At 32.4% G+C, this 22983-nt stretch overlaps 2 protein-coding genes across 2 annotated transcripts in view; one reads left to right on the top strand and one right to left on the bottom strand.

The window, feature by feature from the left end:
• Nucleotides 1-22983, bottom strand: part of LOC132717934 (uncharacterized) — a 317198-nt gene that overhangs the window by 85387 nt on the left and 208828 nt on the right. The window lies entirely within an intron of this gene.
• On the top strand, nt 635-22702 carry LOC132717916 (uncharacterized). Its single transcript, XM_060701500.1, has 6 exons — nt 635-725; nt 13660-13779; nt 16272-16321; nt 17402-17562; nt 17986-18068; nt 22572-22702. The coding sequence occupies exons 1-6, from the start codon at nt 653-655 to the stop codon at nt 22700-22702; spliced, it is 618 nt and encodes a 205-aa protein (XP_060557483.1). The 5' UTR covers nt 635-652.

Below are 22983 nucleotides of genomic sequence, written 5' to 3' on the forward strand. Positions count from 1 at the left end.
AGACTCTCAACTACAAGAGCGTAACAATATTGTCTGCTGGTATGTCAATTGCACCTTGGTTTTTTATTAGTACATTGTCTGTTCGTTTTGTTTTATTGGGTTTTACATCACACCGACACAGTATATGTCATATGGCGACGATCCAGCTTAACTGGTGGAGTAAGACCTCAGGTGCCCTTCCGTGCATTATTTCAGGCACGAACGGGTACCTGAGTAGATCCACCGACGTTCCGTAAGCTGGATAGCATTCTCACATGAAATAATTAAAAGTCCTTGTCGGGATTCGAACCCACAGCGGTGAAAGGCAAATGATATAATTAGTACATAAGCAATGTACTTGTCACCTACTTTATATTTCAAGTCGACTTTTACACGATTTAATGTTAATGTTAACCAGCCACATGTTTTAAAACTTTACGTTTAAGTAGATTTACATGTTTAAATTTTGCAGCATAGGTTTAACCAAAATAGCATAATTCATTGTTTTATGGATTACCTTACCCGAAGATTGACGGAAGAGCCGATATTTGATACAATTTCGTAATATCTTGGAAAGGACCCAAATGTTGCGATAGCACGACCAAGCCTTAACATTCTCATCGTGTAGAAATATGTAGTTAAACCATTTTATAAATCTCTTCAGCAAACAAATATGAACGGAATCATTAAAGCAGGATATTCATATTTTCTTAGTGACATGTTTGATAACTATATCCGACAATTAGGTGAGATAGCTTTTCATTTTATGGCTACACAGATCGTTTATAACTTACTTTTGTTTTCTTATGATTTTAAAAACAAAACCAAAAACAACTAAATATATGTCACTGTAGAGTATGAAAAAACATACTTTTAGTTTTCCTTTTATCAGACAACGATTGAATACTTTCAATGCATGGATAATATTTTATTAAATTAACTTCTATTGGACTCAATTACAGCTGGGAAAAGCTGGAAATGTCCTTTCTTTGTCAGTATGAATTATAAGTATCACTATCGTATGAGAAAAAAGTATAAAGGAAGTACGTAAGAATGTTACTGCGTAGATGACCCTTTTTTGTCATTGTATTGAAATGAATGACGATAAAACCGTGAAATAACACATTCAGTGTGGTATGGTAACATTTCAAACCAGCAAACGCTTTACAAATAATTTCATATTATGCTATCTTCTTCCATTGGTGAATAAATAGATTTCTCTACTTACATAATATATATATTTTAAATTATGTAACAGGAGCGTACCTGTCGATTCACTTATTCGCATAAAGTTGAATTTGGAGGGACATAGCATACCCACTGAATGTAAAATGATCCCTTTTTGATTATCCTCGTTCAACAGCTGTGAAGAGTGTCAGTTACCACATGCAATACATAACATTATGTATTCATCATGCATTTATTTCATTCTACCGAGATACGATCTTTATATTATGAACAGACCCGGGTAGCGATTTGAAAACCGAGATAGCGCAACGATCGGGGCTTTTAACAATGGCAATACGTTTTCGACATATTTGAACCATTTGATGTAGGTCTGAACCAATAACTTGTGAGCAAAGTTTGAGACCATTCCCTTACCCGAAAATAATCTCTTTTATTCCAATAAATGAAATGCAACACTTTCACACCAATCAAACAATTGCAGTTAATGTCGATTTTCCATTTAATTCCGAGTATATTTCATATTATAATTATTATTTGCAGATATTTCCATTTTAAGTGCTTAAAGATCCTGTATGTTGTTATTTAGGTTGCATACCACACTTAAGTGAAATTATATATATGTATATATTATTACTTATTAAACAATTTTAAAACATTAACATCGAAGAACATGTAAAAAATGTACAGCAAAAGTTTGCAGATATCATATGTAATCATTAAAATATAGGCATTCATTTCTTATTGAAAAATTTGATTCAGACTTTATAGACAATAAGTTTTTTATTACCTCCCTTTATTTACATGAAATGTTAAATTCGGTAATATCTTTATAAATAATGCTTTTAAGAACTTACAAAATTGAAAAATCTTACTTTTAGCATCATATTTATGATATAAAACCATAAAAAATTGTGTTACTGGATCTTCAACTTTAAATAAATTAAAAAAAAAATAATTTCATGTTTTGGACTTTTTTGATGTCAGAATAATCATTCAGTTTAATCTGTTGGTTTTTTTTTACAACAAGTAAATATTTCCCTACAACAATATATTGGTTGAGCATGTTTCAATGTACAGTTATCGCAGTATGTAAAGTATAAACTTACTGTCAAATCGTTATGATAACGATGCGAGTTTTGGGAGAAAGGTTAGGCACTTTCGAGTGTGTAGCGTTTAATTTTTAGAGATAAGAACAATGTTGTTTTGAGGGAGTTTTATTTATTTGTTGAAGTAAGTTATATTTAATTGTGGTGATTTAAATTGATCAGTGTTCATTGGCTGTATTATATTAAGTTGTTTTGGTTGTTGCATTATATTTTGTTGTCTAGTTATATTTGTTTGGTAAGAATATTTGGTTGATATTGATTGAGTTGTATTGAGTTGAATTGAGTGATTTTGTCTTGTTAAGATTACATAGTTCATGCTTTGGTTAAGAAGATATTTGTAAATATTTGATGTTTTGGTTTAAGTTGTTTTCTAATGCTAATTAGATTTTGTGAAGTAGATATTTTTTTTTTATATACTGTAAATGATGTACTGTTATTCATTTGTGTTCATTATTTTGTTTGGATTTTATTGTTTTGTTTGATCATCAGTAGTTCAAAGCGATAATATGTTGTGCTCTAATGTGTATGGGCAATATCACCCTTCTACGTACAACATAACAAGTATTAGCCTTTCCAAAAATGCTTGGAATCGCCGTTCAGCCATTAATACAGAAATGATATGGTCAACATATAAAGCCAACAAAAAAACTTCAAAAATATTTACTCTATCATTCCGTTTCAGTCAATATATTTCGACGTGCTAAGCTAGATTCTTTGATAAATTTTGTTCTGTGTCATAATCTGGGAGATAATGCCCATAAGAAAAATATCCCAATTAAAATTAGAATATTGCAAGCTTTTATGTCACTTGTTTTTAAAAAGGCTGGAACCGGGTACACTTTTTTGCCCAACTATGCGAAGAGTTTACATTTGAATATTGAAAATTTGTATCACAAAACTGCAAGTGAAAAAAGTAACCACCCCAATAGGTTTGAACTCACATGAACAAGGTTACAAGCATCCTAATGCAACACTAGATCAATGTGTCTTATGGGTGTGGAATAACGTGTTACAATGTATTTTACGCTTGATACACTATTTTTCGAATTTCATATCCTCGTGACAGAAAAATTAAGCATTAAATGAATTTTTGTTACATTTTCCATGTTTGTGGAACCAATAACTTGCAGGGGCGTACCTTGGCTTATTTTGAGTATACGCTAATAACAGTCCCTTGGGCAAAGTGTCCTATTTGCATCAAGCCTGAAGTGAAGATTGCTTTTATTAAATAATTCAAAAAAAGTTATTTACCATTAGGAAAACCAAATATAGCCAGATACCTCTATTTGTAATCAAGATGGTTAACTTTTTTCCGTTTTTTCTTTTCTTTTTCAATATACATAGACATGAGATCATCGTCGGAAACCACGGTACACATTCTGAATATACATGTACTACATTTAATACATGTTTACGGTAAAACGCCGGGGTTACCGAGTATGACATGAGATATAATCAAGGAAAATATTGCTTTAAAACGTATTTATCATTAGTAAAACAAAAGATAGCCAGGTATTTCTATTCTAATCAAGATGTTTAAAACAACTATATTTTGTTTCATTTTTTTATTTCAAAATACCTTAACATGAGATATGATCAAGGAACAAGAAAAAACCTTAGAAAAAAGAAACATAACATATAGGATTTTGTATCGCATACAAATATTTACAAATGAGGTTTATTTAAAGCAAGAGTGGAAAAATATTTTAGTTTTGTAAAAAACAATTATTTTCTAATATTAACAAAATGCACCTAAGTGATCGCGTATCAAGGAATTTAAGGTGTGGTTTTGATTTATTTTTGTGTTTTTTTTTAATTATTTAATAAAAGCAATCTTCACTTCAGGCTTGATGCAAATAGGACACTTTGCCCAAGGGACTGTTATTAGCGTATACTCAAAATAAAACAACTATATTTTGTTTCATTTTTTTATTTCAAAATACCTTAACATGAGATATGATCAAGGAACAAGGAAAATATTGCTTATGACCATAAAACGAACACAACAGATTAAATGTTTAAGTGTAACAATAATCTATGTAATCAAAACCACACCTTAAATTCCTTGATACGCGATCACTTAGGTGCATTTTTTAATATTAGAAAATAATTGTTTTTTACAATTTTTCCTCAATTTTACTCTTTAAAATTCGTCCAATATATTTTAGTTATAGTATTACGCAGTTAAAATTAATGCCTTACTAGTCTGGTAGAAATTCAAGTCAAAACCTTAGAAAAAAGAAACATAACATATAGGATTTTGTATCGCATACAAATATTTACAAATGAGGTTTATTTAAACATATTATGGAAACATATTTTAGTTTTGTAAAAAGTTCAAAATGAGAAAAAAGAAGAAAGAACATTCTCTTTTATGGCTTTACTTTGTTTTTATTGTAATTTTATCTCTGTTCTGTATGTATATATAGATGAGACTATTATAAAATACATAAAAGATGCCATTGTTTGCAGAAATATGCAATTCATTTCTATAGTCAATGAAATATATGTAAATAGCTTTGTATAGTGATATATATTGTAAATCTTCCATTTTAAGGGGCTTAAATTTGATTAAAAATGTTCTTTACATAAACGTTGAGTTCGGTTTGTGATGATAATTGTGGGATATTGTTTGCTGCTATGATCAGATTTGTAGGACCTAAACTATTTTACACAATTTCAAATGAAGATGAAATGAATGTGACAGACTTATACAATGACAAACAACTACAGGATTAAATATGAAAAGGCTGACACGTATTCCTTTGTACTACAAAAGTTACAGACAAACATAAAGTTAAGCGAGGTTTATAAGCATTATAACATTTTGTTTTTTAAGTTTTAAAAATGATAACCCTTAATAAAACCCGCATAGGGTGGTATAAATTGAATTTTTAATGGTAACTCAAACATAACCTACTTAAAAACTTGATTACTTGTAAATAAAAAAAACACAATAGAAAATTTCTCGCTTAAATTTCTCCCCATGTTCTTTTCTCTTTCTCATGTATGTGCTAAATTGTGCTTTACTATCCTTTGATTGTATGAACATATTTGACAAAGGTTACATCGTAAAAATACCTTTGGAATCAATACGCAGCTACGCAGCACATCATTTTTTTCGCGTCATTTTTTTCAAATTTTAATTTCTCGAAACTCTAAATATTCATTAAATACCCCCGTGCGTATTGGCGTATCGGCAGGTACGCCACTGATAAGTGACTTCTGCTATTGACATAAATTGTATACAATGTCACTTGAGCGCATTTATAATAATAAAAAAATCACAAACAAGAATTCTTGTTGAAAATTACAAGCATATATAGCGCGTAATTCAATAGCTGAACCAATATACAGCCTGCGTCGTATCATATTTTATTTTCAACTGGGTCGTATCATTTCGTACAAATCATGACTTTCTTCGAAAATAAATATCTCTTTTTAATGAAATTTTAGTAAATGATACAGAAATTATATTTTGAAGTGATGAAAAACAAGATCAACAAGAAAGGGCGGCGTTCAATGAACGCAACGCCCATATGCCAAGCAACACAGATAGGAGTGTTGTTTTACACTGGTCAAAAACTGCATCAGCGCAGGGACCGTGTATGGTTATGGTACATTCCAAATCGATGTATTCGTCAGGAATTGCTTGTTTTTATTTTCGCTTACTATTACAAGCACAGACGTTTTTTTCGAATTCACACTCGCGTAAAAAAGATACAAGGCGAATTAAGAAATAAAAGGACAATACCACTGCGCTCGGCGATTTTAAACCCAATTTTTATAATTGTGAGAAAAACGCTTGCATGCGAGTTTTTTAACAGCCCCTCTCAAATTTCCAAAGATAAACATGTACTGCATCCCCGGCATTCTTAATTTAGAATAAATGCACTAGTCATGTCAGCTAACAAATACATTAATCAAGTGAAGTATAGATTCATTACGTCGGTTAGATATGTTCCTGCAAATTTGGAGTTTTAATTAAATATTAAGGTAAGTGCATATTTTATTCTTAGGCTATTTTTGTTGATTATCTTTTCTGATCTGTTGAATAATCATTCTTCCTTCTCATGAAAAGGAATAACTATATCTGTTGAAACTCACTGAGACGTGACGATATTAAACTTCACCTAGAAATCCAAAGCATTCAAAATGTATATGGTAATAGGAGTTGTCAACTTTCTTTTACAAATGACTTCTTCTCAGGGACCACTCTCAGGGGCAATTTCGAATATGGGTCATCTGTGTTTGAAAATTAGGTCACGCGGCCCAAAAATGGAAAAACATAGAAATAGAAATTGATCAAAATGATTTTTAAAATGTTTTCTAGATCATGTTTAAATATGGGTCATCGGTGGTCATAAAAGTAGGTCATACAACCAAAATATTGAAAAACCTCGTTAATACTTTAGAAGTTTCTGTTTCCGTCCAAATATCCTTGACATTGGTTGTTTTGATGGTTTCTAGATCAAGTTATAGTACGGGTAATATGTAGGCAAAAACACTTTAGAGGCAACTTTTCAGTCCAAATTTCATGTAAACAGGGCAGAGAAATCGCTTTTGATGATTTCTAGTTAAAGTTTAAATATGGCTCATCTGTAGTAAAAAATAGATCACACAGTCCCAATATGGAAACAAATTAGGAATCTAGAGGCTATCTTTTTGGTCCAAATATCTTGGAAATTGGTCAGACAGGTTGTTGAGTGGATTTCTAGGGCAATGTCAACTTTGGGTCATCTTTGGTCAAAACGTGGGTCATTTAACCAAAATATGGAAAATTCTGTTTTAAACTGCAGAGGCTAGTTTATGTCAAAATACCCTGGAAATTAGTCAAAAAGTTTGTTTAGATGGTTTGTAGATAATTTTCACACATGGGTCATCTGAAGTCAAAAACTAGGTCTACATGCTAGAGGTAATATTTTCATTCCAAATATCCCGAAAATTTGTCAGAAAGATTGTCTTGCTCAACTTTGAACATTGGTCATCTATGATCAAAGTCTAGTTCAAAAAGACCAAAAATTAAATAAAAACAATTGTCATCACTCTAGAGGTTCCATTTTAGCCCAGATATCCTTGAAATTGGTCAGACAGATTTTTTGTATAATTTTTGGCTCAAGTTTGAATATGGGTCATCTGAGGTTAAAAATAGGTCACAGCACATAAAAAGACATATATGATAAAACCTTATTAATATTTGCACTATATCAGGTGCAGATATGAATGTTATGATATCAGTTTAAGTTTATGGCATTATATCTACCTTTTATTCATTGCCACAATATTAAGAGCCTCAGTAATTAGGTGAGCAATATAAGAGCAATCATGCCCCCTCCTCCCTGGTTCAAAACTTTACTACAGTACAAAATATGACTGGAGATAATTTCTCTTACATATCAAGATTGGTAAAAAATGTTATCCCTGTAGGTCTATGCTGCTTTTGAATTGCAATTAATATATCTACTGATCAAGAAACTGTCATCTTTAGATAAATATTACAAAAAACTTTGTTAAACTTTGTTAAACTTAAACTTTGTTTATTGATATAATCCTATTAGAAGTTTATACAAAAATCATGTTATGTCCCAAGTACTCATGAATACGTACAATATCAATATACCAAATTGTACCTGTTTATTTCTATCATTGATGATCTAGTACTCTTTTGCTGATGAAATATTTTGTTGAACTTTAGGTCATCCAACGTACAGTGAAGTTTCTCAATAGCATATAAACAGCACCTTAGTGCCAAATTCTGCAAGACAACTAGGAAATATACCTGTAAGTGTTATAATACTTATTGAAAGAATGATATAATTACTGTTTTATGTATACATATGTAAAACATCATCATGAACTGACTATTCTGAACCTTTTCTTTTTATCAAGTAATGATAATGATATATTTCCTGAATTACAGTTGAAAACAAATGTAACTTAGATATGATGAGATCTTAAAAATATTGTTTTAAAGTACAGTAACAGGATTCAAATTTTAAGCTTATATTTAGAAATAATGCTATATTGTGATATATGCAAAATACTCATTAGTCATTAGTGTATTGAAAATAATGTTATGCTCTTAAAGTACATATATACATAATTTTCTGGACACACAGATATGATGAAGTTGGAAATGAGGCACACTCTGTGACTTCTATGCTCTATTGAGCACATGGAGAAAAAAGGAAGAGACCGCTTTGTATCAACTGTACAGTATTGGTCAAAATAAAAAACACTTCAACTGGTTAAGCATGTAATGCTTTTATCATATATATTTATGAAGTATTCCATATTCAATTTTCTTTATTTTGTAAAATAAAAAATGATGTATATAGATATCTAATGTAGATCCAGATTATTTTGTTCATGTAAAAAATAAATGTTACTGCACCACGATATTCTGTATAGACTTTTCTATCTTACAGAAGAACTAACATGAACCAGACCGTATGTGGACCCAATAGCTGTGCAATATTAATTACAATTTATATAATTTACATGTACTTAATATTTACATGCAGTACAGTGTTTCATTTAGACTAATTCAGATTTTGGATATTTCAGGAGGGCAAGTGAGATGTCAATGACTTGTCAACGTTTGACATTATGCCAAAAGTTAATTACATCCTCATAGAATTTATGTCATAACCAGTATCCCTGAAAAAGCTGAATACTGCGGTGGCATAAACAACAGTATTTTTCTTTGATCGTGAATTGTTTGCAAGTTTATAAAACCTTTTCTACTTACAAAAACTGAAAGCTAATGAGGTAACATGGTTGTTGTTACCCTGTTTGCCTCAAACCGACAATTGTTACCATGGCAACCAAAAATACACTTTTTATAAGCCCGTTTACAGGTCGTATTATATGTATGCACCTGGCGTGCGGACTGGCGGCCTCCTATTTTTGTCCTATCTCCTACATGCATGGAGGGATTTTGATGAAACTTCATAGAAAAGTTGACCGCTGTGAGAAAACATGTCGCGCGCTTGAATCAGGTCTCTAGGTCAAAGGTCAAGGTAACACTTAGAATTCATTGAAATACCTTGTCAAGAGCTTAACTTTTACATGCATAAAGGGATTTCAATATTACTTTGCACAAATATTCACCATTTTGAGTTGAGTATCGCACGCAAAATTCAAGTTTCAGCTGTGACTTTTGTAATTTAGGTCAATATATGCAAGGTCTAGGTACCCGAATATCCAGATTTTGTTCAAAGCATATCTCCTACACGCATGGAGGTATTTTAATGAAACTTCAAAGAAATGTTTCCCACTTAAAGAAATCGTGTCTTGCACATGAATAAGATCTATAGGTCAAAGGTCAAGGTCACATGTAGAGGTCTTTGAACGTCAGGGTCACTAAAGATGTCGAAATATCCAGATTTTGATGAAACTTTATAAAAATGTATACTATTATCAGAAGCCGTGTAGCAGACAAGAACAAGGTCTGTAGGTCAAAGGTAATGTCACACATAAAGGTAAATATAACAATAGTCTTGAGCAAAATTTCTACAAATGTAATTTAGAACAAATGTTCACCATTGTGAGGCAGAGCGTTGAACGCACATTTCAGGTCACTGCGGCTAAGGTTAAGGTCACACATAGGAGTTAAAGTTCAGGTAAAAAATGAAGATGTGTAAAGAGACCATTTAGTCATCATTAATTGAGGGATTGTAACACAAATGGTCATTATCATGACTACGTCATGATACTTTTATTTTATGTCGATTTATGCAAGGTTAAGGTCACTAAAGATGACAAAATAGCTGGATTTTGTCTGGATCATGTCGCCTACATGTACATGCATTGAAGAGTTTTGTGATAATTTATAGAAATGTTCACCACCATTAAACGTTTTGTTTCATACATGAAACAGTTCAAAGGTCAATGTCACATTTAGAGCTAATTTCTATAATACCGCATGTCCATCAAAAGCTTTTATTACGGACGTATTTGGCATAATGTTGCCCTTGTTTTTAAAGATTTTTTTGTTTTGCATTGTATGTTTTATAGTGGACTAACTTAAGTAATGATATTTGCCTTAATCATGGAAAACTTACTGAAATTATGAGAATGTCAGCCTTACGTTTATATCTGTAAACATTTTTAGGGGAAATTTGAAAATATAATTTTTATTTGTTTTTCTCAAAGGTCTAAAAAGACCTAGTTGTCTTTATATACATTAATTTGGTCATGCATTAAATTCATTAATGTTGTTATGTGTAAATATGTTTTATTTGAAGTATTATCATAATTTTTGTTGCCATTTTAACCGATTATTGCAAAAACATAGTTTTTATATGAAGATATTACATATTTCATACAAAGATGAATGATAACTTAATATTTTGTTTATTTATTTGTGCATAACTATGGAAACAATTCTTGTTTATATATACAAATAAAACGTTTATAATGTCATTCTTAGCTTGACTTTTTTTGAATGAGTATTAGGCATTATTACAGATATGTCGGCGTTGTCCGAAAACCTTTACCTGGATTATAACAATTTAAGTTCTTGGTGTATTGTCTTCATACCTGGCCACTACAACCCTTGATACATGACCTTTATGAACACTAGACAAACCTTGATCCTCATCCATAATGACCTATTAATTTATTCATTGTTTTGTTAACTTTGTTATAAAGGAATGGATTGACGTCATTAAATAACACAACGTTCTTTAGGATCAGACCTTCATGTATATTTAACTCGCATATTGAACTCAAATTGACACCAGGATTTTATGACCATGAAGGTTACATTATTGATTTTTTGCTGATTTTTGCTTTAATTGACTGTAACATGAAAATTAATTAATGTATTGACAAAACAACACTTTCGATCAGATCGTCTTAAAGGTCAAACTGACATTGACCTTGAGCTGTAAACGACTTTGACCGTCATGAATTTTGGTTAAATTTGTATAATTTTGTTACTTATGAACGAATTCGATTTATACTTGGACAAAATAAAAAGATCTTCTGAACAAACATATAAAATAATTTAGACGTGACTTTTGCCTTAAATTTCCCTTACTGTCAAGCTAAAATTAATTTAAATGATATTCTCTTGGTTTTGTCCTGTAACTGGCTGTTACTTTGTTGTTTATAAATGGATTATATTCATATTTAGACACAACATATTTTAGATCAGGATACCTTCATGTATATCAAACTGAAATTGACCTTGACGCATGTACGAGGGTTGTCCAAAAAATTCGTGCACTGCAGTAATTGTCATGAGAGTTATAAATAAAAACAAATGAATTATATATCACTTGAAGGGGAAATCTGTCTCAAATGAGAAAACAAAAGAAAAAGCCGGGTAACCGGCGTGTCGTGTAAAAGAATGGTCATTAAGTTACCTTAGTAACGTAATACCGGCGCACGGCAAAAAATTGGGTTAGTTCATTACTGTAATTGTATTAATTGTTTGTTGCTTGTAAAGTGGCATTTGCTTTTTATATTAAATTTGTTTTACTGTGAAAAGAGGAATGATTGGTGCACAGTATTTTGTAGTTTTTATTGTTCTTATGCAACGGACATGTACATAACACATCCCACCAGTGAACGAATATATTGGACAACCCACGTCACATAGTCCTGCATTACGGACGGACGTCGGCCTGACCGGTTGTCATCGTCTACCTACTCTCGCCCTTCTACAGAGCGTTTGTGCCATTTAAAAACCAGCCTTCGTGACACTGAACTTGTCCCCGCTTGCCCTTTTAAGTTCTTTGTAGGTATCTGTTTGTGTTTTACCAATATTTGCACAAAATGTAATGATCGTCCGTATTTCCAGACATTTAGAGACTGACATTTTCACGTAATTACAATATTGACGACCTCACACAAATGTTTGTTTACGACCGTTACAATAGGGCAAATGACTTAATATTTTATAGTGACGTTAGAAATACGTACACATACTTTTCCCTGAAATTTAACGTTTATATGTAGTGTTTAAAGAATACCGTGATGCATTAAAGTAATTAATTAACCCAAATTATTTGTCGTGCGCCGGTATTACGTTACCAAGGTAACTGTTTGACGATTCGTTTTCACGACATGCCGGTTACACGTTTTTTTTCTTTTGTTTTCCCACTTGAGACAGATCTCCCCTTCAAGTGATATATGATTAATGTTTTTCTATCAAGAACTCTCACGACAATAACTGCAGTGCACGAATTTTTTTGGACAGCCCTCGTATTATGGTGACTTTGATGTTCAAATTATTTAATTTTAACTGATTATCACTATAATTGGTTATAACTTGATAATTAATCAATGTATAATTTTCATACTTGGACGGAACAACTTTTAGAACAAGACCTTCTAAAAAATTGAACTGACCTTGACCTGAACCTTTAAATGACCTTGACCGTTAAAATATTGAACTTTGTTAAGTTGTCATAATTTTGTTTTTACATACGGATTTGATTGATACGTGGACAAAACAACACTTGTGACCGAACAGACATGTGGAATAATTTAAATATGAACTTGACCTTTAAATGACCCTGACTTCCAAGGAGTGAATTGTGATAATATTTTCTAAACTTTGTCATTTATTGTTGGAAAGGATTCATATTTGGTAACAAACACTGATCACAGTACAGAAAACCCGTTTTTTAACATCAATGAAACAAAATGTCTTGGAGTTATATTTGATAAAAAACTTGCCTTTATTCCAGATATAAAAATGCTGAAAACTTAATGTCTTAAAATTTTAAACTCATTAAAGGTTATGGTTCTATAATCTATGGTTGAGCAATGATATTATATTTACAAATGCTCGATACAGTACATCACTAAGACCTCCGTGGATTTAGGTGCATTTCGAATATCACCAGTAGAAAGTCTCTATGATGAAGCAGGAAAACCTTCCCTTTATCAACGTAGGAAAAAGCTTTCTCCTTAAGAGTATCATTTAAGAGTTAACTTTCTGCTCGAAGAATTATTTTTAAAACAAGTGATGAATTTTTAAACAAGACATTAAACCATTAGGCGTTCGTGTAAAAGATAGTTTAGAAAAACTTTCCTAGTAACCGCACGCAATTGCCAAAGATCTCGCGTTAATGAAAAAAAGTTGGGTATAGGAAAACATAAAACTATCTTATGATTCAGCCAGTTTCTATAGTTTTAATATTACTACCCCACATTTTACGCGCCAAAAGTTTGAAGTTTATTACTGTGATAGGTACTTCAATTTAAATTTATTTATTAACATTTTATAATTATAGTATGGAAACCCACCGGGGACTTATTTATATTAAATTATATAGTGTTTTGTGGCAGTCTCACAAGCAAAACTAAACGAAACAAAATAAAAAAAGATAAATGTTTAATGTTCTTGATTATCTTTTGGAATTTTCAGCTTCTCCACCAAAGTTGGCTTTCACAAGTGGGATTATCGTAGGATTTTGTCTTCGTGAAATTGTACATTTCATGGGGAGTGTGCAAAAGAAATTAGTTCCCGCCAATGCCAAGACAGCAGGTATATTCATTGTATATGTAGGAAACAGGTAACAATTTTGAGTACATTGTTGTAGAATGATACGCGGTTGGAGTTCAAATGCGAACCCGGCCGATAGGACTGAGTAATTAATTACAAAACATATGGACGAAGTTTGCACACTTGGTTCAGTCAAATGAAATGTTTTCAAACTAAATAAAATGAACAAACAGCCATGCACATTGATAATACCTGCTCTTATTTTTTCCAGGTAAGTAGGTTTGTTTCATTTGCTGGAAACAAGTGTGCAACTATTTCATATTCTTCCCCTTAATAGATTTTTGTTTATTTATTTTTCAGATTGAAAACTTTTTCGATTTCAATAAATGGTTGTTAAACTACTTATTTCAAAAATTGATTTTAAGACTATTCATGTACACATATAGTCTAAGATTGATTTGTAAAAAAAGCCTCCATTTTCAGGAGCCAACCGTTAAAACACCATTTATCTGATTCCGTTGCGGATTCCTTAATACATTGGATTTGATGTTCTTTTAATATACGAGCAAATTGTCAGCGTGATACTCGCATGGCATGGTCGTTTTGAATCGGCGATTCTTTCCTTCTGTATATATTGTGTGTGCTTTTCGTAAACAGCCAAACGTATGAATACCATTTGTGTGATCCGTTGCAGAATAGAAGTTAATGTTAGACGACCTTTGTCTTCAAAATTTCCATCGGTTTATTAATTGTCATGTAAAAACAAATAAACTGTAAATGATTGTAAATAAAATATTAATGCAGGAGCTCTTAACTGTATTCTTGAATTCAATTATTCATAATTTCAGGCAAGTAAATAACACAGTGACTGGTGTCTTTTGTCTACCATTTCTTATTTTTCCGATTTTATAAAATTATTTTAATGCTCTGACAGAAATGTACATACACGAAATGCAATTCCATTTGATATTCGAGTTTGGTTTTGCAAAAAAAAAAGATTTTGATGTCCTCGGGCATATAGTTATTGAACTGCATGTCGGTCCGATCCCACGAGGTTAAACAAGACGTTTAGTCTTCTATCTTAAGGTTTTGGTCACTAATGCTAAAAATATATTTTTACACTTTTACTTATACACCTTTTATTTATTGAACGATACTTTTCATATATGATATGAACTTAACTTGATTGATCCTTGAATTTGAAACGGAATTTCGGGTTACTGAGTTTCAGGTCAAAGTAACCGATGCTTCAGAAATGTAATACACTATTTCTGATACAGCCTTTTTATCAATGTATTTCATATTTAACATAGTTAAATACTTTCTGTAGTTCTTCACCTTCTGGTATGAGTTAAAGGTTACTGGGTTCAAAGTCAATGTCACCAAAGCTTAAGAAATTTTCTACACTTTTGCTCATACCGTCTTTATTTATTGATGTATTTCATATTTGGTAGGTACATACCTTCGGTAAGGTGGACTTAGGGAATACTTAGTTTAAGGTCACCGATGCTCAAACAAATGTTTACACTTTTATTCATGCAGCTTTTAATTGTTGACAGATGTCCTTCATATTTGATATGTACACTCTTTATAATAATTTTCTTACATTAGTTAAATGGTTAAATGCCAAGGCCAACGATGCTCAAATTTGATTATTACTGTAATGTTAATTGTGTTTACATAATGGCCTTGCTATTGACAGTCTAAAGTCCAATAACAAGGCCCTTATGAAAACGTTTAGTTATTGACAATTTATTAATTGAGTACACATAATCTAAAAAAGGTTAAGTACTTAGGAAACAAAAAATAACTAACTGTAAAATTCTGTTGTTGTGAAGTATTGCAAATGAGATTCTTGTTCGAAACCAACCATGCAGCAATTCAAAGCTGCGACTTTTTTTATTATCAAAAAACAGTTTCATAAAGCCGAGCTGGAGAGCCAATCAAAATTCTCAGATTTTATAATAGCCGAGTTTTTTCATTAAGGTCGTACTTTTGCATAATGGTCTTGATTTATGTTCATATTGCCGTGGTGAACTTCATATTAGCCTTACATTTGAAGTAAAAACGTGCCAAATATTCAAAGTTGACAATTAAACTTTCTTTATGCAGCATTTATTTGATTGACCGACCTCTTTCATATTTATAATAAAGTTTATATTGGGTAATCCTCAAACATGGTGGAGTTTACACTTTACTCACATCACACATCCTTTATTTATTGACCGATCTCTTTCACATTGGTGGATATCTTGGGTGGTCTTGTTACTTTGGTTTGATTTTGGAGTAACTGGGTTCTAGGTGAAAGTCTTGTGTCTATATATATTTGATAAACCGTATTCTGAAAGTGAAGTTTTCAGCTTTATACACTCAAAAAGCAATAATTTTCAAATTTACATTTTTTCTGACAAGAGCATAAGATTATGACTTTTGTAAAGTTGTGTAACTTTGTAACATTTTTGTCTCGACCATGTGAATAGGTAGATATTTTTGGAAAATTTATTATTTGTGTTAACATGTTTTTTGTGTTGCAGGGAAAAATAACCTGGGAGAAACTCAATCTTCAGACAAAATATTTCAACAAGTAAGAATTAAGGACCATATCATTTTTGTCTTAATTCAAGTTTGTTTTGACCCAGTGAATAACTATTAGATCATTATTTATGGAATAAAACCTTTGCAATATCAAATGTCAATGTATGCTGATATTTTTTCCTTCTAAGAGTTAGGAAGAAAGTAGAACATAATCTTACACCGGCTGCCGGTACAGACGGACTGAAATATCTAGTTCGAGTGTAACTGTTTACGGCGGTAACGAAGCTTTGCCGAGTTCCGTTCAAAAGTGACCCGAGAGCTAGATATTCCAGTCCGTGACGACATCCGGCGTTTGATTCTTTTTCTTGCATATTACATATTAAAAACAATCATAACTCGAAGGAAATTACGAAAACCCCTTTTTTTATAAGCACTTTTTTTGTATACATGTAGTAGCGTATAAATTTGCCTCTTCATTCATAACGTCAAAAGACATCATTCTAAGAATGCAGTTCATTCATAAAAGGCACGCGAGAATGACGTCATTTAAAGCACGCGATCGACGTGTCTTACACGGAGGGTGTAAGGTAAGGCACCGGTGTAAAATGTAGCTAATCCTGTCTGATATGAAAAAAATCTAGAAAATATTGGAATCCCTTTCGAAGAATTTTTTTTCTAGGGGCTTTTTTATTATTCATAAGAGATTATGGAAGGTTCAAAATCTCTCATGCCCCTTGTTCCGGTTTAACCAGTATATTGATCATACCAGTATGTTTCGATTATATATTCATTAATTAGTTATGAGATTAAAGGTTTCCGTTTTATATGTGTATGATATATTTGTGTGGAAGGATCAACATCTTCTGTGCCCCCTAGCACCGGTTTTACCAGTATATAGATAATATGTATAGATAGTATGTTTAGATTGTATATTTATTAATCAGTTAATAATATGTGCCTCCCTATCACATCAGTATAACTTTTTTGTATTTTACATATGCACTTTATTTACATGTTACTTAATAGCTGTGTATTTCAAATTTCAAACAACATTAGTTTATATTATAGAAAACCAAAACATTATCTTCACCAATCATTTATATTTCTAAAGATATTTTTTTCCCTTCAGATCAGTGATGAAATTCCCCGTTTTCTGGCTGATTGTTTCACCGACGCCAATGTCCGTTCACATCTACTGGAAACGTTTGGATGCACTGACGAAACAATAAATGGCATTGCATGCCTAATTGATATTGCTAGGAGACTGAAGCCAGGCTGCACGGATAAATTGTAAGAATCATGCGTCCTTTTCTCAGTTTTGAAAAGAAAATCATCATTATTATAATCCAGATTAATAATCATCTTAAAAATGAGTATAATTATGACGATGAAGATTATCATGATCAATACCATCATCTTTCCTTTTGTATTTTCTTTATCATTTTTTTATATTATTATCTTCAATGTGACCTTTATTACTATCATTGTTATTATATTGTATATACATGTTATTTTCCTTTTTTTCCTTTCATCATCAGCATAATAGTGTTTTGTGTAATTATTACAAAGCACGTTTATTATTATTATTTTTTGTTTTGTTTTGTTATTATTACATGTTTTATTATTATTATTATTTATTATCATTTATAATATTATTATTATTATTATCATTTTTGTTGTTGTTATTGTTGTTGTTGTTATTTTTTATTTTAGACGAACGGCAAATTTCTTCGCAGAAGTAGCCGAATATTTTCACAGTAAGAAAAACATTGGACAGACAGAGCTTGAGAAGTTAGGTATTCAAGTTTATTGTTTGAATTTAAGGACGTTTTCGGGAGTTTTCATATACATGTAGACATATAGGCAAAATGAAAACTGTTCAATAGAATTTCTTTAAACTTGGCATGTTGTTAGAATATGATAACAGAAACATTTTAAGCGAAAAAAAAATTGGGGTCACCGTTCTCGTTTTTGAGTTATCTGCCCCTGAATCAGAATTTTCTACTTATTTGAGGTCATTTCAAGGGCAGATAACTTATACATACTTAAATGAAATCTTGTTTTTACTTCTGGATTATGTTTTTCTTTTTATTGTTGAGGACAATACATAATAACATGCAATTCCTTATATTGTTTCTGTTATTTTTTTTTTTCAATAAAATTAAGGTACTTTAAATTCTTAAAAAATCCGCCATTTTTTAATAAAAAATGCACAGGTTAAAAGAAAAAGTGGGAAAAAAATTATCTACTCTATCTAAATTCGTTCTTAAAAAGATGTGCATATCGACTAAAACGAAGGTAAGCTTCATGAAAATAAGAAAAAAATTGTATTGTTTCCCTTCATTGTAAATTATCTGCCCTTGAATTTAACGAAAAAGTCCAATTCAAGGGCAGATAACTCGAAAATGAGAACGGTGACCCCAATTTTTTTCCGTTTAAAATGTTTCTGTTCTCATATTCTAACAACATGCCAAGTTTAAAGAAATTCTATTGAACAGTTTTAATTTTGCCTATATGTCTATATGAAAGCTCCCGAAAATAGATAAATACAGAATCCCTAAAGAAAGCCCAACACGGCAAAATTGAAAATGTTGCAGGCTCGGTTTGATTGAGCCTGTTCATGGACGGTACTGGAAAGTGCAAGTTACCGTCCACGCCCCCTAGCACCGGCTTAAGCAGAATTCAACATTTAAACATTAAATAGTAAAATTTTGAATTTAGAAACATCCGCAGATGTGTTCATACGGCGGTTATCATGGAACCTTCAATGTGACACTTCCGTGCCATTCCATGAAAAGCGGCGTATGGTCCCCAAGTAATAAAAAGCGTGTGCCCTAAACGAGAAAACAATGGGCGGAACTAAATAAAATGGAATTTTGAAAGGGGATCGGAGGTAATGAAGCCTGAGGTAACGTCCTTAAGAGAATACTTCAAAAATGCTATTTTAAAAGAAATATTGCAGTATATTGCCATTAAAAAAATAAAGCATAATCGAAATCATTGCTGAACGGTTAAAACCTTACTTAAAATAAAACCATAATACTTTGTTTTGGGAACATTTTATTCTGTTTATGTATAATAGACATGTACGAGGTGTGATCAGAAAGTTCTCGGCCCGATATACTTCTAGCCACTACACTGACATTTACACACGATACGTCGATACCGATATCTTATTGAAGATTACTGACCCAGCTACACGCTGTTTTACACAGATTTAGTAACATAAAACACACTTTGATAAGAAGAGGGTGTGTCATTTAGACCAAATGGAGAAAGTTGAAATCAAAGCCGTCATTAAGAACCTCTGTAAGAATGTATGAAGACTTCATGGATACACTTGGGAAGGAGTCCCCTTCCTATAGCACTGTGAAAAAAATGGGCTGCTGAATTTAAGGGGGGCAGGGAAAGCATAGGAGATGATAAGCGGCCAGAGCGGCCAAAAGAGGCAATCAAGGATGAAACTGCCGAAGCTGTGCACAATCTGGTCATGTGCTACAGAAGGCGATACCTGCAAAGCATTGGTAGGGAAGTGGGTATAAGCTTTGGTTCAGTTCAGGCAATTCTGACAGATGTCTATGGCATGTCAAAGTGTCCGCTGGATAGGTTCCCAGACGGTTGACTGACGATCAGAAACGGACAAGGCTTGACATTTCAAGATATCTTTTGTCTCGATACGAGGATGAATCTGATTTTATATACCGGATCGTAACTCAGGATGCAACGTGGGTCCATCACTTCGATCTAGAATTAAAACAAAGAGCATGCAGTGGAAGCACCCTGGCTCACCACCCCTTCCGAAGAAATCAAGAGGTGCCATCAGCACGGAAGATGATTGCTTCAATTTTTGGTATAGTCAGTCGACTATCTTGAGCAAGGTCGTACCATAAACGGTACGTACTATGCAAACGAATTGAGATTAAAAAACGCGTAAAAAGAGAGGCAAACTGACTCAAGGCGTTCTGCACCTGCACGACAATGCGCCAGCTCACATATGCCAAGTTGCGATGGCTGCTGCAACTGACTGCGGGTTTGAAATTCTTCCCCATCCCCCATATTTTATGGATTTGCCCCCGTTCTGACTTTTACCTGTTTCTGAAACTGAAAACAAAGCTTCGTGGTAGAAGATTTGGAGGCAATGAAGGTGTCATGGGGGCGGTCAGTGAGTTCTTTAAGGACCAAAACATAAGTTCTATTTTGAAGAGTTAAACAAGTTGCAGCACAGGTGGGCAAAGTGCATTGATGTACTGGGCGATTATATTGAAAGGAAAGACCGTAAGTTGAGTTCTCTGACTACCGGAAATACACCGGGCCAAGAACTTTTTGATCAATCGTATTTTGATGATAGAGACATTCTGTGATCAATATTATTATGCATACGATCATAAGATTATGGAAACAATGTAATTCTACCGATATTATATTATAAAATCTATTTAATAAAATATAGCTTTATACCGTTTAATGAACACTGTTGAGAATGTGCTGATGTATTTAATTTATGTTATACCATTTTATTGTCAAAGTGATAAATTACATGTATATTGCCTTTTAATGATTTAAGTAATTCTCAGAATATTCTCTGCTATATATGAATTTACCACCCTGCTATATTTCCAAAGTAACACAGTTAAACATTTTTGGACAAAAAAAACAACAACAGTAGAATTGCTTCATATTATCAACGGGTCATAATGTACTTAACTGACATAAAAAAGTTTTCGCAATAGAAATGTATGGGAAATATATGGTATGTTTTAAAAACCTGTTAATTTCACATATACTAGTTTAAAGAAGAGCTGCGAGACACAACTGATCAATCTCTTTCCTGATGAAACCATAATTTACACGGCAATTACCTCTCCGACAGATTTTCAATTCTTTTACGAAATGATCTCTATAAGTAAATTAGAAGCATAGGACAGAAATTGGATAATTGAATTACGAAGTACTGATGATCTCACTTCAGAAACGCCATGATACATCAACATGCCCTGGGATGACCATTTCCATACTTACACTGGTCCATGCATATACATAATGTAACTTCCAAAACATACAGATCATTACGCGTCATAAAAAGAAGCATATTCACATAAAATGAAAATGGTTAAGGAGACAGCCTACGCAATATAAGTTAGACCTTGGGTAGAATGTTATTATAATATTATTTTGCCCTCAAGACAAGAAATTGAGAGAGTGCGATCAATTACGTCTGTAACAAGGATAATTTCACCAGTAGCGTTACAAATATGTTACGAATAGGTAATGTACAGAATCTACAGCGCCAAATGTCATACTAAAGCGAGATCCATAACTTACAATGGTTTATTCCAAAAAGAAAGTCAAATAATAACAACAACATAAACTAGAATTGTTTTGATCACACAGTAACTTCTCAGAACCATACCCCAGTCTCGTAACCCAAGCCATCTGATTCATTTTTTCCTGTAAATATCATGTACTGAAATAGCCTCGATGGTCAAATTTTGCCCCGCCCGTGGTATCTTATACAAAAGGTTAGCATGAATTAATCTTTCAAAAACTTTATTGATATCTTTACTTAATTATTTGCAAACTTATCTCTTTTTTATCTTCAAACTGATGCACCTTTATACTATATAGATTTTGACAAAAACTGTATTTCCCTGACTAATTAGTTAAGGTACCTTGAAAGCTGGTTTTAGGTATTTAAAATGGGCCTGAATATACTCTGCTAAAAATGAGCTACTAAACAAAATTGTTTGTTTTTTCCAGAACTTACAAGACTTTGCTTTGTAAAGAATATTTTAATAATACACGGAGGGGTTATTCTGAACATGCACAAAAACTTAAAACAGATGTAGAAGAATTGAACATTAGAATTGATCTTTATTCCGAACTTGGACAAGGAGGTACACGTTTCGCAAGTTTAGAATATGCATTTGATAAATACAATAAAGACCCGCAACGACGTTAGATGTCCGGCCCCGGTCAACACCTCGTTGAATATAAAAGTTTATCTTCGTACTGTTCAGAAACCTTTGTAAGACGTGTTCTGTTGTTAGCTGTTGTTTTATTATCAATAACTATAATATAAAGATAAACTCATTTTGTGTTCCAGAAAGATCCCGGGGCAGTACACTGCTTATTCCGCTGCCGAAACGCTAGCTTCTGATTGGTCACGTTATAACAAAGTTGGTTAGCAACGCGTCCATACCAACGACAGTTCAAAACAAAAGTATAGAACTATGTCGAAAAAATAAATCAAAAACGAATCTGTTCCTTTCATGTTCTTGATTATCTTTTGTACCTTTCAGCTTCTCTGACAAAAATCGCTTTCTTAAGTGGAGTTGTCGTAGGGTCTTTTCTTCGTGAAGTTGGTAGGTTCGTGCGGAAACAGCTACAGAGTTTACGCAAAGATCAGAAAACAGGTATACTCACTTCATAATTAGGACACACATATTAATTTCAGGTGCATTGTTGTGGAATAATGCACAGTTCTGGTTCAAATACGCAGGAATATATTCAGCATGGCCGATATGCCTGAGTGATTAATTACAAAGCATTTGAACGAAGTTTAATTTGGTACTGTAAAGTGAAATGATTGCAAACTAAACAAAGTTAGGAACCAGTCAAGAAAATTGATAATGCCCGCTCTTATATTGTGCTTGAACAAAGTGTACAACTGTCAAGTTTTGGTTTCACTTGAGAGATTTTTATTGATATTCC

The sequence above is a fragment of the Ruditapes philippinarum genome, unplaced genomic scaffold (genome assembly GCF_026571515.1).
Source record: "Ruditapes philippinarum isolate M1 unplaced genomic scaffold, ASM2657151v2 ctg357_1_1_1_1, whole genome shotgun sequence".
Classification (NCBI taxonomy): Eukaryota; Metazoa; Mollusca; class Bivalvia; order Venerida; family Veneridae; genus Ruditapes; species Ruditapes philippinarum.